The sequence below is a fragment of the Candoia aspera genome, chromosome 11 (genome assembly GCF_035149785.1).
Source record: "Candoia aspera isolate rCanAsp1 chromosome 11, rCanAsp1.hap2, whole genome shotgun sequence".
Taxonomy (NCBI): Eukaryota; Metazoa; Chordata; class Lepidosauria; order Squamata; family Boidae; genus Candoia; species Candoia aspera.
In genome coordinates this window covers 23,754,803-23,774,208 of record NC_086163.1, presented here as the reverse complement: position 1 = coordinate 23,774,208, position 19,406 = coordinate 23,754,803, and the positions used below count along the sequence as shown (strand labels likewise).

Genomic DNA, 19,406 nt, shown 5'->3' with positions numbered 1-19,406 from the left:
ATTTCTTTACCTCATCCAAGTCACTACATCCAAGTAAGGTGGGAAGAGGTACAGAAGGCAGAAATTACAGAAAGACGAGGGTTGGGGGGGGGGGGTGTGGAGTGACTGGAATCCAAAAGGGATATCATTTATATTACTGAACGACTGGTTTTATGAAACATTTTAAAATTATTTAACACCCCCTTCGTCTTTGTGAACAAAATGGAACGTGACGCAATAAAACGGTTGGAAACGCCTCTTGCGGAAGACCCAGTCGAGAGCAGCGGCAATGGGCCCCGGCACCCTTCTCCTGCACATGAGCCTTTCAGTTCAGTGGGACCTGCAGCGGGGAAACCTATTTGCACAGGCTCCAACGGGCTTCCCAGACAACAGAGTCTCCCCTTCCCCCTCCCGTCTCTGCCTCCTGATAGGATGAATAGTCCAAGCCGCCTTTATACGTTTCTCAGATTTGGCATCATGCAACTTGCCCAGTAGACGACGTCCATCCTTCTACATTTTTCTCACACGTTTTTCTTGATACTCTTGCAGTGCTGCCAGGGAGCAAAACACTGTGGCTGAAATGGAGCCACTACCCCGGATCAGGCAAACTCTTGGCAGCGTGTGGAGGGTTAACCTTAAACTCGAACAGGCTGCTTCTTCTCCCATCAGATCCTGTGAATATAACGGTAACTCCAAGGACGTTGAGGAAAGCAGACGTCTGACTGGAAATGTTTCTTCCTCTCCATCTGCGTTGCACAGGGATACGGCCATCGCTTTTTTGCCAGGTCCGTCTGAAACAATATGGTCTCTCCCGAGCCTCCCTTTCTAACTCACGCTCACTTGGACAATCCACTCTTCCGTTCGAGAGCACGACGCACTGGAACATTTGAATACAGGAGTCAGGTGCCACATCACTGTACTCTCCACCAGGATTGGAAAGCCATCTTTATGCTGAATTAATAAGGGTGAGGCAGGATTTTTAGGGCCTGATTTATGCACACATCGGTGGTCAAATTGCTGTTTGGTGTGGCTGGGATCCCCTGCCAACATGGCAACGTTTGAAACAGTCTGTTTCTCTTTTCTGCTGTGCTGGTGTGAAAATAGGCCACACCACCCACTTGGCTGCCTGATCCCCCAACTGCTGGCATTATGAGGGCGATATGGAATACCAGCCTCATAGAACTGGCAGCCACCCTAGAGAAGCACTCAGGACCCAAATGGCATTTGAGAGTATGGAACTAAGCCTGGTTAACTGGAAAGAGGTGTTCCAGCTACCAAACAACTTCCAATAAAGAAGCCCTCAGACTGGAAGAAGCTATCAAATTCTCTGCAAAATCTTACAGAGATGCGTCCAGCATAAGGCAGCTTTTCATCCCTGGCTTTCTATGGTCCCTCTGCATCAGCCCTTCTCCCTGCTCCAAGAATGCCACTGAGGTCAAGGTATTGCGTAACACAAGATGCATGGGTTGAGTCTAGCTTTTCAGAAAATAATAAGCAGATATTTAAATATATTTCAGCCTCACTGTATTAAATCATAATCTAAAGCAGTGTTTTTCAACCTTGACAACTTTGTGATGTATGGACTTCACTTCCCAGAACTCTGGGAATTCTGGGAGTTGAAGTCCACACATCTTAAAGTTGCTAAGGTTGAGAAACGCTGATCTAAAGGGCCATACAAGGATTCAGAGAAGAACTTCAAGGGCGCCTGTGCACACTTGTACAAGAAAGCACACTGCAAACTCTGCCCATGCGCACCATGTCTCAAACAGCAATCCCTGGAAGAGCCTTCCATGCTATTTAAGCAGCCAGAACTTTTTAACCCAACTGACATGGGTTAAAGGCATGTCCACACGTTCTGAGAAGCTAGAGCAGGAAGCCGGGCAGGATGGAGTCACGCCCACGTTATACACTCCATGGAGAAGGATGAGCAGTTCATACATAAGAGTATTTTTGCTTTTGTTTTAAAAGCAACCACAGTAAACTTTGTACTGAAGACAAGCACAGAAACTGAATACTTCATATAAATACAAAGCAGCAGGCAGGATACAATTTGAAGAATAACAACATTAATTTTTTATGATGCACCACCCCATAGTTCTGTTCAGTTCAACCTTTTAACAGGCTAATTATCTTCTCCATCCCAGTTTCACTGTTCTTTGTGTCTACATAAAAACGAGGACCAAAAGCATAAGTACACGCTACAAGATGGAAAATCTGTTCCGCAATGCAGATTTTGAAAGCTGTGCCCCGCGCATTATTTCAAATGGGGATGAACCTGTTTAAACATTTTGTCTGTACAAGGGGGAGCAGAGAAGAGGGGGGTATCTTGAGGATCCCAAACAGCACAAAGTGGAAGCTGTGTTACCTGCCTCCAGAAACATCAACCATTTGATTGATCTTTTTTTCTCTAGTCTTGAAATCACAGATCTTTTTTGTTTCACAGAGAGTTTGTAAGAAAATGTACATATAATTTTAAATGGCCAGTCCCGTTTTGGCTCAGCTTGATTTCCTAGACCAAAGCAAGAAGACTCGGTTCCCTCCACCATCAAAACACGAATTGGGATGCGGGGAGAGAGAAGGAGAGCACTCCTCCATGAACGAAAAACAGTCATGATGTTTCTCTATTTGTTAAACACGTTCAATCCTGGGCCTCTTTTGGCCAGTTTTCTCCGTGGGGCCAATCTACACTTCATGAACATCTTTAAAATGACTTTTCTGGGATGTTTCTTGAAGCGAGTCTATCCCAAAGTCCTTCATTTATACCTTTCCTAGCTGCAGTTGATATTTTCCACTTCTCTGAGCAGGGAAAGGTTTCTTCATGCAGGACTGATGCCCAGATATACTGCAAGACCCCTATTTTGTTGTGCCTCTAAGAAAAGAAGGAGAAAAACGACAAAGTGTGATGTCTGTACAATTAAGCATATTTTCCCTGGATCTGTTGACCTAACAAAGATCAAAAACACTTTTTTTGCAAAGTGGGATGGAGGTGGGGGGGAGAGGAAAAAAAGCTACAAGAAAAAAGGAAAAAGAAGAACCTTTTGATTATGCAAATCATCTAACATCTCTGTTATTTTTTGTTCTAGTGTGTGTGTTTTATTTCCAGTCTACGCTTCCAAGGATGGTTTTAAAAGTTAGGAAAAACATTTTAGCCTTGTTTTAAATACTGCAAAGAAAGAAAGTTAAGGATGCCAGGCTTGTTGCTTCAAATGACCTGAACAGATAGAATAAGAAGTTTCTCTTGTAAGGAAGAATCATACTCAAGCTTCCGCAGTCTACATTTGGTCAACATTTTCTTCTGGCTTGGAGGATTCTCTCTTTGATTTATCGCCCAAAGGAAGGAATAGACGAAGGATGTTGGGCATATCTCCACGTATCAGATGGAGTTTTTAACCATCAAGAACAGCCGCTGTGTTTTTCTGAGCTGAGAGGGACAAACTCTGATTGCAACTATTTGTGGGATCTGGTAAGTTGATCAATCCTCTTTCTAGTTTCTAGATGAGTGACAGTCATCCTTTTTGACAACCCACCACAAATGAGACAGAACCTGCTCTCCAGTACACGCAGATGCAGTGTCGAGTGCCTGCTGTGCTCCTGCCCCAGTCTAATGAACTGGAGAGAAGTTAGTAATGTGAGACAGGAGGGCCCAACATGAAAGCAGTTTGACAACATGTTTGAACTACTAGACCTTATTCAGGAATGACACAGCTCCTGTCCGCAACACACTGTGAGGGCATATCAAGTTGCAGAGTGTGGTATTGTGTTCATCAATTGGCAGCCCCAACATCTTGTACACAACACTGCTAAAATGATCAGGTCATCACAAACAAGAAGCCAGAGATAAAGAACAAATTACTTTTTACTCAAGGTAATCCAATTTAGGGTGAAAATTCAGGTTTTTTTCTTTCTGGGAAAGATTCAAGATTTTTTCCCCTCCCAAAAAACAAGCTAGAAAAACCAAACTGTATTTTGTTTAATAAGGGAATGACATATAAGGGATGAAGCTGATGAGACAGGAAGCTAAGATTGTCAGCTGAGAAAATTAGACTTAAGTGTTTTATTACCATAAACAAAAATTAACATTGTGTTGCAAACCAGTGCTTCCTCAAGAGAGATTTCACTCACCATCTCACTTTAATAATCAGTCTGTAGCTTGATGAGCATAAAAAAGTCTTTGCCAAAGATGACATTCCAGACAGATGGGCGTAAGATTTCTATCTGGCTTTGAACTCGAAATGTAGGGCTACAGCATCAGCTACAGTCAACTGCACCCTTATATTTAAGGACAGCCCCAATTGCTAAGTTTGTTTGGGCTACATTACCAGATGCTTTCACTGGAACTTAGACAGATGGCGATTTTGGAGTCAACAAGATTAATCTAAAAGCATAAAATTTTGAGCGATCATTTTGGCTGAAGCTGGAGAAATCCAACCCAAGCTATCATTCTTCCAGCCATCTTTTTACCATGTAAATCATAGAAACTTAACCAGATGTGACAGCACTGTTAAAATACAGCTTTATTTCCATGTACATATACATACACACTCTTTGGATCTAAGAAACTAAGGAAAGGAAACCAATCACTTCTTCTCAAGGCCCAACAGAACGTGGTATTAAAATGGTATTTGAACAACGCAAGGGGCAGAATCTCAAGGAACATTTTGCAAACATTTCTTTCACTATTTATTCATAGACAAACCACAGAGATAACTATGGTTCACTCAGTGTATCTTCAGGATAAAACAGCAGGTCTAGAATGGTGAAGTAGAAAGGCAGTCATAGCGCCATCCTTTGGCACTGACCAGAGGAGGAGAAACAGCCAGACCAGCAAGGAAGCCTCAACAATAATGGACCCCAAAAGATCATCTGCTCTTGCTCGACCTTCCAATAAACTTCTGCATTTGCTGAGGGTTTGTTTGATATTTGTTCTTGGATAGACTATCTCCCACTCAACGTGGTCACAGCTGGCTCTAGCAACGCGTCGTCTTAATAAATGGATCTGCCTGTGTAATGTTTTATGATACAAGAACATTAAATGGGCTCAGCATTTTTATAACATGTGAGGCAGCCCCTCCAACATCAAACCCAGCATCTGATTTGCCAAGGGCCACTTCCAGCATTTAATTGACAGAGAAAAGCCAATGAATTGGCTTACCCAAGGCAAATGGGGTTAATAAAAGAAGGTTCCTGCTGAGCTTTCTTCAGCCACCTTAATTGTTCCATGCAGGTGATAAGGCAGCTGGAGTTGTTCCTCCTGTTGATAAGGTAATCGGAGTTCAACCCCCAAGCCCAGCAGGCTATTTGCTTTAGGTACTCGTAAAAATGGCTTCTCGTATGAACACCCAGTGACTGCTAATAAAATACATTGCAGAAACAGCTTATTTGCAAAGTAAAAATATTTGCACAACTTTGGAGCTGTGACTCTGACCTGAAAAAATATTGTTCTAGAGAAAATGTTTGAATTTCTATGGGCCCGATTGCTACTACAGCCTGAGATGCTAGGTTTACGGCAGGCTTCCATGACGGATAACCTGCCAGTTTCTGGCAGCCCCAGCCATTTCTCTGGGGGGCTGAAGAGGGGAACCCTCACTTTTCCTGCTCCAAATGTTCTCTTCCCCCATGACAACAAGCAAAAAATGCAAGCACACTTTTGAGTCAAGATCCAGTTCCTGGAAGAGATGGGCAGAAGTAGCCTTTTGCCATTGTCTCTATCCGGAGATTCACTTACCGCTCCTAAGAATGGTAAAAACACGGAAAAGAAGTAATAAAGGGTATAAAATAGGAGAGAAGAATCAATACCACACCTGCTGTCATTGCACTGGGAAAGCTGAGCGCATCCCTTGCATCTAAACAGGCTCCATTATGGACCTCCTGCTTTCCTTGACCGCTCTGCTCAGCTCCACCCACTGAGCTTCCTCCTTTGCTGGAAAGCCTCAGACACAAGGGCAGATCCTGAGCACACGGTCTTTTTGCAGCCACAGAGCACACCGAATGGACTGGGCTCTATACGCTAAGGGAGGCCAAAAAGTGAAAAGCAAATCACTGAGAGACAATGGGGCAGCCACACCTCCTCCTGACTCTACTTCTGCCCATTGCTGAGATTATCCCTAGGAGGACACAGCCCTTGAACGTAAACCGTTTTCTCACTCCTTCCCTGAGGTTGTTGCAGCTAAGCCTGCTGGACGACAAGCCCATGAGTTTTGGGGGCCTGGGAATAAAAGCATGTGTGGCTGTGTGCCACTCTGCTGGGTCTTCTTGACTCGAGCCTTTAGGAACTGACTTTGCTCTAACCTCATGTGCTCTGTGATGGTAAATCAAGAGCAACTTGACAGTCATCAGGCTATCCCAGCTGGGCGTTTTCTAAAAAAAAAAATCCGGCCTGTGGCTTTAGAAAAGCCAACTTTTGAAATACCTAAATAAAACATTAAGCTGGTCCCTCCATCTTTGCTTATTCCAGGAGGTTAGCAAACCCAGCTGGATCACAGACTGTCATCTAAAAAGCATTTTACAGCCAGGCAGCCAAATGTCTAAAAATAAAGGAAGACTTTGCCACTGGAGGATAATTTTTAGGATCCTGCAATGGGTAGCAGCTTTAGAAAAACAATCTGTGAAGAAATAAAACGCTCGGACTGAAGACCACACAGTTCTTTTAAAGCAACAGTTTGCTCTTCCACAAACATAATGCAAACCACTGGCCCCAAAGGATGCCTGATTCGTAAGAGCCCCACACCTGTTCGTTCCAATCACTCACGTTAAAGGTGTCAGTGAGAAGGGCAGGTCCCTCAACATACCTGGTGATAGTCTAAAAGCCCAGTTACCAGTTCCTGTTCCCAGTCATTCCAGTGGCTACTACCAGCCTCAGAAGAAGATCTTGAGAGTATCGGGAAGGGAGAGGTAAACGGAACCCTGTATGCTGTTGTCACACAAATAAATAAATTAACCAAGAAAGCCAACTTTAAAGTACAGTACACAGGTTCCAGCGTTACCTTGATTCAGAGCCCCAACCCTTCTCCAGTATACATATGGAACTGCTGTACAGGTAGGTTCACTCAGAAGATGTTTCCACTAAAAACAACATTCAAAGAATTGGGGGCTGTTACTGAGGTTACCTTATGGAGCTGGACGGTCAGTTATTTTTAGATATTTTAATTATATGTCATAGATCACTGATCTGTCAATTAATTTCTAACTGTCTCTCCCCTGATGGCTCAGAATAACTACACAGAACTCCCCAATTCACGTGGATTCCGGTTCTGAGCTTCTCCATGGGTTAGAAGAGCAGATTTAGGCATGCAAAGTTGTATTCTCTATCAGATTGATTACAAAGAGGTCAAAGGCCTCCCACATTGAATTGCTGGATCAATCCTTTCATCTGGGGAAACCACCTGGAGCAATGATGATGGATATCATGGATGACATCTGATAGCAAATTTATAACTGTTGTATATCCTACTTTCCAGTTGGAGAGGGTTAACTGTTGAACCTAGGTCATTATGCCACAGCTGTGAAAGATGCAAAAGAATGCAAATGATAGCACTCTTCCACTTGAACTTGTGTAAGCAGAGGCTTCAATTTTATCATTTCGGTGTCTTACTGCAGCCAAACTGCTCGGTCCCAAAACTCATGTTGGCCCCGCAGATGTTCTATTTTTGTTTTATTTGTTCAGCTTTTGCAGCATATGAGAGGGAGTCTCAAGAAAAGACCCATACTTCCTTCCAAAGTCTGCCAAAAGAATCCTTACTGAAATGCATCCAAGACAAAATTGTTTTATTTCAAGGCCACCATCTAGACAGCACTACAAAAGGGTGCCCTGTGTTAATACACAGAGAGGCACATTTGACCAACATGTAAACTTTAGCAGCACTTCAGACATATATATATATATATATATATATATATATATATATATATATATATATATATATATTCAGAACTATGAATGTAAAAGCATGGTTCAACATTTTCACTTAACTTTTTCACAGATAAAGCCATGGAAAATCTGGTAGAATAGGGAAAATGCTCTCAAGCAGCCACTTCGTGTACAGAGGCCCCAGGTTCAGTCCAAGTGTATGCAGTGAAAAGGATCAGGGAAGAGAGATGGAAAGTCTGCATTGGATCTGCAAAAGCCATCGCCAGTCAAAAAATATAATTTTCAGGGCGGAACCTGGGTTACTGAGCTAAATGGAGAAACAATCTGACTAAAGGGGATTCAGTGGGTCAAGCAGGCCTGTCCCCATCCCAATCCTTCTCACATCCTGCCTGAAGAAGCCATTTCTTAATCGAAGCATCACTTGACTGTTCTTGCACCACTTGTCCACTTCTGTTCATTCTGTCTAGACTAAATGGAAATTATCCCAGACATTCTAGTTTTTACAAAACATCTAACCACTGTAAAACGTAAATCTAATGGATAGGCATAAACTACAGCAACGATAGTTAACGTTGTCTCTAGATGATGGTGGTGGTGGTAATTATGATGATGAGGCCCTCTGTTCCTGCCGCGCTCTCCAATGGATCCATCTCTTCCGAGAGTTACCTATATACTACTAAAACTCGTCTGTCTCTTTGTCTGTTTGCAACCTTCAAATGGGCAATAAGGTGCCTCAAAAGCGGGGTATAAATAAAGCAATATGTTTGGATGAAAAAATATGACATTCTGATGACTGCAACGGGCACAGGCCAGAAAGAAGACAACTTGTATTTTTTCAAAAGCTTCTTGTCCAGTTACCTACTAATGAATGAACCTTGCTTATTTACCCAAGTCCTCATTATATGAAGCTCCCTTCTACTGATCTGATTCAGACCTTATATTCCATGATGGGTAAACAATGAGAGAGAATATTGTTGGCTTCATGCCTTACTTTCAGTCTTCCTGGAAATAACCGGATGCCCCATATGAAAGCAGGCTGCTGGATTATGTGGACCTCTGGACTGATCCAGCAAGTCCTCTTAAGGTTCATACTTGCATCTTCTTTCAGAGCGTTTCGGCATTCTGATGCCTGCCTGTGCAAGAGAGCCTTCCCACTACACCTAAGATTGCATCCAAAATCCAGGTTGCATGCAGAATCCAGGATGAGATTGTAAAAGTAAATGCTTGGGTCCCCAAAGAGAAGGCACATGCCCAATTTCCATCACAGCCCTGTCCCGGAGAGCACTACTTTGCCTTTTAAAGTGAAAACAAAACTTCTTTGGTGCAAGCTGTGTCTGCTTCATGTTTCTCTGTGGGCCAGTTTTCTTCAGTTCCTCTTTCCCTTTATAGGTTGCACGCTAGCATTGCTCTGGCGCCCAGCATCACGCTTGCCGAAAAAGCATTGCTTCTAACCAGACAATGGTAACCCATTGAAGAGAACACATTTTTTTGAACCAAAACATCTAAGCAATCCATGGAGCAAGCCATGCTTGGCAGACCATATGTTGTACCATCTTGGAGAAAGAGCTGACAGATGCCTACAAGCCCTTGGAAATCTTTTTGGACAGAACAAAGGAAAGGAGAAGCTGGATGATGTTGAAATTCTTCAAAACTGGAATATTGTCTCTTTGCCATTCTGTTCAGACTTCTGTCAAATACTCAACAAAAACACGACAGCGGTTTAGAAATTAAAGTGGGGGTGGGAGGAGGCTGTCCCTTTGGGTTTTGTTTGTTTATTTGTTTTGCTACCTTCAATGATCTTTTATACACAAATATTTTTGAAATGTTCCAGAAGAGGAAGAGACACTACGATGATTTATAGCAAGTTCATTATTAAGGACACTATGTGGTAATGAAATAAGCACTGTTCTGCAAGCAAAAGAATGTTGTCACTTTGCCCTCTTTTGGCAGTTTTTTTTTAAAAAAACCACACACAGTAATAATAGAAAAAATTAAACAAATGAACAACAGAACATCAATTAATATGATCCTAGCATGTCTAGCTTGGCAAACAGCTGAAAACTGATGCCCATATTTCCTCTCAAGACAAAATGTGTTCTTCATTTGCAGAATGTTCTATTATATTTTAATTAACAAGAAAACATTTCCCATGTCTCAAACAACCTCCCCTGCATTAAAAAATCCCAATTATTTTATGAGAAATATATCACTAGAGTTTCTTGGATGCTCAAATAAGCTTCAGGACTTGAATTGTCTGCTTCAGCAATTAAATCAGTGAGAGAAATTAATTGGAATACATTTGCTTTCAATGGCTGTCAAGAAAACCCCACAACCTTTAACCAATAAGGACAATTGCTAGTCCTGCAACCATTTGAGAGCAGAGCCACCATAAACTTGTATTATAAGACAGATATATTTGGTACACATTAATATGGATCAACAAATCAGAGACTGGCCCTAGATAAATTAAAAAAAGATTTCCTTCCTTCCTTCCTTCCTTCCTTCCTTCCTTCCTTCCTTCCTTCCTTCCTTCCTTCCTTCCTTCCTTCCTTCCTTCCTTCCTTCCTTCCTTCCTTCCTTCCTTCCTTCCTTCCTTCCTTCCTTCCTTCCTTCCTTCCTTCCTTCCTTCCTTCCTTCCTTCCTTCCTTCCTTCCTTCCTTCCTTCCTTCCTTCCTTCCTTCCTTCCTTCCTTTGTAATCACATGTCCTGTGCATCTGCTCCACCATTCCTCCTTGAAATTCTTTCGCTGTATCACATGTAATCACAGAATAATATGTTATAGAGTAACCCAGGCAATACTGCATGACTCATGTATCTTAAGTCATTAGTTGTGTGGGTTTTTTTACAAGAATGGTTGGGGAGAAGCAAATGCCCAGTTATATTAACACTGAAGTCTATGCTAAATCGTTACCATGAGCATCCACAAAACTGTGCAGTGCGTAACCCAGGCATCCTGGCATGATAGAAATGAAAATGTGGTGATTGGGACTGGGGCAACAGTGGAAACCACAGCAAGCATTAAAGAGGTATAAGGCAATGGAGAAAGCAGAGGCTCTGAAAGTTATCTGGAAAGACTCATCCAGGCCAGGTGTTGTTCACTGGCTACCCGATAAGCCATTTCTGAGATTAAAATGTAAATTGACCAAGAGAGAGTAATACAAGGAGCAATTCAGTTGCTCACCCTGCCTTCCTGCCATGTAAATAAAGCAGCAGCCAATGGGCTGGTCCTCCTGCACAGATCAGTTTTGCAAAAACCAGAGCATCAGTGCTGTTGCAGCAGTGCTAAGCAACACCATGGTGGTACGATTCATAATGATGCTGCCCGTTTAGGAAAATAACCAGGTGAGCCTCTGCACCTTGAAAGCAGTCCCAGCCAAAATGATACTAGAGTACAATGTGTGCTCATGTGCTACTCTGGAGAAAGTAAGGAAAGATGACTCCCAGGGCAGAAGCACTAACAGCATTGAAAGGTCAACTGCAGAGGTTGAAAAAGGAGTGGGGGGAGAAAGGGGGGAGAAATTCAGAAGCTGAGAGATTTCAGTCTTTGGGGGAAAAGGAGCAAAGCTGCACCCGTTATTTAAAAGTGTTGAGGGTAATGATCATCTGATCCTCACAAATGATTAACATTAAAAAAAAAAGAATGAGAAAATTCTGCACGCACACACAAACACGTAATAGATTACTAAGAGATTGCCCGGGAAAAAAACAAATGGACAGTTTTTATTATAAGAGGGGAGTTTTTATTACGCGCATACATGTCCATTTGTAAAGAGATGAAACTTAGGCAGACACGGCACTTTGGAAAGCAAAGAAAATTATTTTTCCATTCATTTAAAAGATTAATATGCCTTATCACATCTCACCTTATTAAGTTCACAGTCATATTAAAACAAGATTTGAGTGAATAAAGAACAGAATATATTTCATACAAAGAATAGATCCTTCAAATTACTGTTAATATTCCTGGCTGTGTGAATGGGATTTCTATGGACCAGTACATCCTCTTCGTACAATGCCCAAAGAATGACAAGGGAATTATCCATTTCCAGAAAGCTATTTATTGCACCACCCCAGGACACTCCATGGGTTTTGTCACTCAGGAATTCCACCCAAGTAAGCCACCCGAAAGATAGGAGTGATTGTTTTCCATGGAACTAGCCACGTGCATCCAGGACAGTAGAGATGCTCATGGAAGAATGTAGGAAGCTTTCTTGTTCATTTCCCCCCCCCCCCAAATCTATCCCATATGTATCTTCTACATATACATCTCTCAAAGGAAATATGGAAGATTTAAAGATCTTTGCCTTGGAGGAAAAGATACTTCAGTAAAAAATATTTGAGGTGACCCCATAGTGAACTATGGCCTTGTTCTGTCTTCCTAGAAGGCTTGGGGCTGGGTAAGCTTTGACATGCAGACTTCATGAGTTAGAAAATTTAGTAAGTGTATTTTAACACCTTTTCAGTACCAAACGAGAAATGAAAGTAGGAAAGTTACATAGGGAGAAAGAATGAAAACAAAAATCATACTTTCTCAAAAGATGATTCTTGCTCTCTGTAATATTTAGAAGTATCAAGATGTAATTAAGATTTAAGACACGCTAAAAGGTTAAGGATAAGATTAAAATAGTGACTGAGATTTTCATGTTGTAAACGAGTGTTACGAAAAACATTTAAATTAGAGCCTCTTGGTGATTTTTAATCCACCAAGGGGGCTGATGAGAATACACTCCCAATCAGGTAACAAAGAGCAATAGAAAGACTCTGTCACACAAATCTGTAATCCCCATTGAAAAGGCTCAGTGGAAGAAAAACCAAGCAGAAAGGACAATATGGTACATAATCATAAAAAAGGAGATTGTTGATATGCCGGGGACCGGAAGTATCTATCCCGTTTTACAAAAATATTCCCTCTTCAATACATGTCAGCCTACTGACCACAGCAGCGTCAGATGAACGTTTTCAGAAGGGAGGAGCTGGAATTCAGAGTTTACACTTAAGAAAATTAAATCATTTAAAAACTATAGCCCACTCTGCACTTTGATACTAGAAGTGTCTAAAAAAATACAAGTGAATATGGTGGCAAAATTCCATTAATCCCTTTAATTAGCTGAACTGTTTAAAATAACTAAAAAGGTCTCCTAATGAATCGGTCTGGAGAATTCTGAAATGTCAGCAATAGGTACTGATAACAACCGTACAAATCCCATCTTTAAAGAGGGGAGGGGAGGCCTGGCTGCTGAAATTCTCTTGGAAAACCGTATTTGCCCCCCACGTATTCCCTGATGGTGGAACCCACACTAAATGCTTGCTCAGCCCAGGATGGACTTTGTCACACACCCACCCGCTTCCCTTGTACTTAGTACCACAAGCTATTATACAGCATCTGCAGCTGGAACTCTACAGAAGAAATTTGATTGAAAAAAACGAGAGATGATGATGATGTTGCAAATAGGGAAAGGACCAAAAAGAAGATGTCTTCTGGATCTGCTGTAAACAAAAATTCCAATAAGCATTATGCTACCCAAACCATTATAAATCTATTTTAAAGATCCAGCAGAAATGATTAGAGTTTTATGCCCCAGAACCAGAAATGGCTTCAGCAGCTTATACACCACTGGGGTGAAAAATCTGCAGCTGTTTCAACAGAGGCTACCACAAACACGTATGGAAAAGGACCTTTAAATTTTGCTGGTCACTGACTGAATAAACATTATTACATTACAGATATTAATGCTTCTTTTAATCACATATTTACAAATAATTTTAGATTCTAATAAGATAGAAAAAGGAGGAGTGAGCCAATTTACTCTTCTTAACCCAAATGAGCAAAATCCCTTTCCTTACTTTACGTACTGTATAACTGAAGAGTCTACAGCAGGAAGTTGTTAGATGACACCCAAGTTGGGGGGGACTTTTTTCATTTTTTTTTTTTACCTGTTTCCTACAAGCAACCTGATCAGCATTAAAGTTTGGTCTAGTGGTTAAGGCAACAGGCTAGAAACCAGGAGTCTGTGAGTTCTAGTCCCCACGAAAGCCGGCTGGGTGACCCTGGGCCGGTCCCTCTCTCTCAGCCCAACCCACCTCCCAGGGTTGCTGTTGTGGGCAAAATAAGAGGAGGAAGGAGTATTAGGTATGTTTGCTGCCTTGAGTTATTTATAAAAAGTATAAAGGCAGGATAAAAATTAAATAAATAAACTAACTAACTAAATTTAGTAGAAGTTGACAAAATATCGCCCTCCTCAAGAACCTCAAATGATTGAAAAGATCAATCGGTTAAAATTGACATTTGGATACATTTCACTAAGTGGGATTATGTGATAAATGCATTTATTGTTTTGAATCTATTATTATTTTTGTCGTGTTACCATAATAGGGAATGGAAAAAAGACACCTCTCACCATCTTTGACCACTGAAGCTGATGGGTGGAGACCAACTATATCCACCAAGACCTCCTTGTAGAACTAGTGATACTAATTTCCATCCTTTTGAATTTAAAAGAAAAAGAAAAAGAAAAAACTTTTGGATTTCCAGCTGTATAGAGTTTGGTTGTTCATTTTGTTGTTGTCCTTCTAACAGTCTTGTTTGTTTCTGGGTCCTGATTATTCAAAGCAGATGTTCTGAAACAGAAAAACAGTGCACGACGCAGCTGCTGCAGAAGTGTACACAAAAGACAGGGAAAGCCTCTGTCGGTGGTGTAGCTGGAACAGTCCCCCTCTGAATGCCTCTGTCTTCATAATATGAATGAGCTTACCCCAAAAGATACAGAAGATGTCCGGTATTTGTCACCCAAATTCCCCCTGCCTTTTCTCAAAACCTCAGACAGTGTCCCAGTCAAAGGTTTTACCAGCAGGGCCCTCTGCTGGACCCAGAGAACGCACGTCTGTACCCAAAGCTTGAGTCCAGAGGCCCAGGGTGAAACATAAGAAATATTACAATTTGCTTATACCACAGTACAAGTTGATCCCCAGACTGAGTGTCAAGGTATTATTTACAAAACACATATTGCTGAATTGGTCTGCTTTGCTGCCCTATCTTGATACGAAACCAAACACACACAGTCAGAAAAGAGAATGAAAACCACTATATTTGCATATTGAGCAACATTACTATTATCTTAAAAATACTGTTAGCTGCAGATGTATGCTGTTCTTTTTCTTAATTGCCCCATCAAGAAGGTATTAGGGCAGATATATACAATATATTGGGTCTCAGCTGAATTTCTGCAAGCTTCCTTTTGGTGTTTCCTGAAATGAGTGCATTCAAACAATGCTGCCATCTTAAAAGATGTTTTCCCAGCTTTGGGAATGATCGTCTGTGCACTACCTAAACGTGGGATATGGAAGAAGACACCTCTTTTAGGACATAAAAATAGAATGATGCATTCTTACAATTCTTGGGCAGTATCCTCCTGATCACTCATGGCAAGAATCTTCCATATAGATGTTTCTCTGACCTAATCTTTTATAAGTGGCTTTTGAAATGCAGAGTTTGAACTGCTTAAGCCCTGTAACTTAAACACTTCTCTGAAAGCTCATGTATGCTTTTGACTGTCTCACAGGACCAGAGGTCAAGATTACCTCACTGGACAGGAAAACAAGCAGAACATTATAGCTGAACAGGCCCTTTTAATCAGATACTCTCTAGCTGCAGAAGTTTGGGGTGGAGTGTGGTGATCTTGAATTAAACAAGGATAGAGTAAACACAGAGTGCATTTGTGCCAAGGACCTCCACAAGCAGGCCTCTACATTCATACATCACTGGGGCTTTTCTTTTTCATTCCTGTAGGATGTTGGATTTAAATCTGACAGCCATACGCTATTACATAAACAGAAGAATAAAACAGATATTTTAATCTGGAGAGCTATTTCAATTAGAAAAATGAGCTCTGGTTGCTTTTTCTTTCTTTTCAAACCAAGAAACTATTCCGAGTCCATGCACTGCATAAAGTTTTATCAGCCTTCCAAATCAGCCAAATCAGTTTTAAAAAACGCTTAAGCTGGAGAGTTTTTTCCCCAACTGCAACAAGCCTGTTACTACGGGTCATGCCAGATCTCAACTGGACTTCAATCAGTTAGATGGGGTCTGACAATGCTAATAAAAGGCGATACGCAATTTGGAAAGAGGAAAAAGGATCCAAGTCATGAAAAGCTAATATTGAAGGCGGGCTGGATTGAGACTTTCCCATGAAAAACTGGGCCTCTGTATAAACAGGCACATTTGCCTCTTGGCATGAGCTAATTAGAAATAAACACACATTAGAGTCAGTTGTGCAGTGACTGGGGTATCAGACATCCTTCCGGGGGGGCTTGGTTTTTCTTTCCATTTGTCTTTCCCTAAGATGTACAGATTATCCCGTAGCCAGAAGTGAACAGGGATGTTCCTGATGGAGCCGTGAGGTCACTGGAACACTCCAGCTCTTTCAGGCGACACTTCACAAAGCAACTTCCGCCATTCCATGGACAGGACCCACTGGGAACAGATGCAGTAAATCCAGCTCTCTTGCAGGGCAGGCAGAGCTACAGGTCAAGTCAGGAGCAATGCCCGCTGGGCACCTCTCCTGCACAACCTCACTGAACAAGGTTCCAAAAGAGGATGCCGCTGTTCCCCTTGGCGCAACTTGTACCTGTTTCAGAAATGTTCCCAAACACATCTCTTCTTCTTGCTGAGCTGACAAAGCCCTATCAAGCTTGGGACTTAATGCCCCACAGTCCAATTTTTGAGAGCAGAAAACTGGCTTCTACAATCAGATTTCCATTTCCTCCCTACACAATGTCTCCCTTGCTTATGGCTTTCAAAAGCAAAAAACCATGGTCTGGGTTGGAAAATCTTTAGCCAGAACACACTTTTTTAGCGCCAGGTTTAATGCTGTCTATGCTAGTGGAGGAGCCACAGAGAAAGCTGCAGAGAAAGTGAGAGAGAGGCGTTGGTTAACCTGCAGCAGCCTCTCCCCACCTTTGCCCAGAACTCTTGAGCCTCATCCCCATCCCCTTGCACAGGATGCACACATGGGCACTCCCTGAAGCTCAGCCTTTAGAGGAAGAGCTGGAGGGGGAAAGGAACTGGCAGTCAGAGGAGAGGAAAAGCAGACAAGGAGGAAAGCCTCTGGGAATCTACACCTATTGCCAAAAGCCCATCCCATTGTTCTGGGGACTCTCATAATCCGCATTACTTAAAAAAGAGGGTTTAATTATTTCTACATTTTGGTATTTCTATTAAACACACACTGAAACACGAAACGTCAAGCTAATAGAACACATGTGGACAGAGGAAGAGAGTCACTTGATTGCTTCCATGGACAAGTCTGCCAGAAAAACCAGACTAAATCCAGCATGGCCACCCAGACAAGAGAGTCAAAAGGGCAAAGGCAAGGAGGATGAGAGAGCCGCTGGTGATATACCGTAGATGCCCTGAGGTTAAAGGCTCCTGGGAAGGCTGAAGTCTGGGAGATGGGCAGAAAAAGGATTGCATACTTGAGACTCCTTAGCAAGCGGAAGGTGCTCTGCATCGTAAGTTACGTATGATCTTAAGACAAGATGTAGAAGACAGACATCGCTGGGTGGGCCTTGGTGAAAAGGCATATTCCCCGCCAGATGCTATTGGCCATCGGGATCGGGGTAGATGTTACAATGCAGCACAGATGTGAACCGCTTTCAAAGCAAAAGGCCCTACACTGGAAGAGCGGTGTCTGAGCATAAGCAAAGGGCCTCCCGACCAGCAATCTGAACCAGATCGCCATGTGTCTGAGAGAGAAAGTGTCTGCAGTTCCTGGGATGTGGAGAATTTCTCTTTCTCACAATGATGAAGTCAAGGGCCTGTTATCATCAAACATCTCCACGTCTGCAAGTTTCTGGGCCACATCTGTCCATGCCAACAGCGTCCGATAAGGAAAGAGCAATTTAGCACAATGACAAGGGAGCCAAAACTCAATGAAATTTAAGATAAACACACACAAGGATGTCAGATAAGCATGTTCGCCAGATAGTCAGCTTAACTCACAAACTTTCCTAAAATAAAAAAGTTTATATTCTGCCCAGTCTTAGGAAATTGCAAGAATTAGATGGTTCCCATTAACCAACTGCAGCACAGCTGAAACATTCAGACAAAAGCTGGATCCCTACCTGGCCATCTTGCCCAACGTGAACCTGATGTATCTGCAAGTTACCCTGTAAAATAAAGAAATGTGTTTGTTTATTTAACGGAAGTTTTTCACCCACAGGAAATGTTCTGCTCCTATAATGAAAATTATCCCTTTGCAATGTTAGTTAGAGCTGTGCTAGTACATTCAATACAATCCTCCAATTCTCACTGAGAGGCATTTTTTTCTCCTCCTGTGACAAGATCTTTAGCAAGGAGGAAAAGTGTAATGCCTCTGACATTAAAGGGCTCTTCGAGTAAAATTTTAAAACTTGCTAATCAATAAACAGGATATGCTTTTCATATGTTAGCAAAGTATCTGATCTGCAAATGTGTAAACATTCCTGAATTTAAAATATCTCTTGGCCTAAAATTAGCAGAGCAACAGGGTATCATTTTGGACACTCCAGAATCCAACTTTCTCAATGGGTACAGTATCTGCAAACATTAGGGCTGGTGTTTCCATTGACAGCCTTTTCTTTTATCAAAATTCAGACTCGGAGGCAAACAAAAACTCCATTAAGGAATTACAAAGATATCAGCTTCAAAAGATTTTGATTGTTGTGGCCAGTCTTGGAGAAGTTTCTGAGTCTAGAACTATCAAGAAAGCAGGAAAGAATCCATTTTGTTTGTAACTAGTATCCCCTTAGAAATCTCTCTGAAACCTGAGGAGTAGAAACATTATTTTCACATACAGTACCTTCACACAAAAGAGGCAAAATGAAGTTATAGGGGGGGATCTAATTTTTATCTTTTCTATAATCTTTAGGCTGTCAACAACTTCTCTGGCTCCATCCAAAAGCGTGTGAATTGGAATAAACTCCTATCCAGATGTTATCTATCTAACTGGATAAAAGATGGACCTGATCCTGCTTCCCTTCACATCCAAGGTTACTCCCTCTGAAGTCATATGGGTGTGCAAATATCGCTGTTTCTTCCTGTAATTTGTTAACTTCACAAGAGACCAAGGCTGTCCCACATTTCCTTGACACCACAAGGTTCTCATATCATTAGCTTGTCCGCAACTTCAGACTGATTTTGAAACTGTACGGTGTGGGTGCCTGTTCTGACACTTCTTATTCTCTTGTTTTATCTACGTGAAACTGAAGACAGACGAGCTTCCAAACGGAAGTAATAAATTTAAGCAGGAAAGCATGCTCCTGCTACACATTATAAAATGCACACAGCTCGGAAGACAAGTGTGGATTTGCATTGGACAGGATATCCCACCATCCCTACTCTAATTTAAAATTAGCTAGGAACTACAGGTGAACCCCAGCACATTTTCTTCTCCATATGTGGCCCAAGTGGCGAACAGAAGGGCACTGCTGTTCCTCCCAGCATTACATGTTTAACTGAATGCTTTTTGCTTTTGCCAGCCGCATGGAGGACAAAGGACTCTAGATTGTGTTTTGTCCCTCCGGA

General features: G+C 41.9%; 1 protein-coding gene across 2 annotated transcripts in view; it reads right to left on the bottom strand.

The window, feature by feature from the left end:
- Window positions 1-19,406, bottom strand: part of BANP (BTG3 associated nuclear protein) — a 112,711-nt gene that overhangs the window by 28,774 nt on the left and 64,531 nt on the right. For both annotated transcript variants that reach the window (XM_063312739.1, XM_063312740.1), the window contains exon 11: window positions 17,966-18,010. In XM_063312739.1, the coding sequence (XP_063168809.1) occupies window positions 17,966-18,010 (45 nt within the window). The remainder of the gene's footprint in view (window positions 1-17,965; window positions 18,011-19,406) is intronic.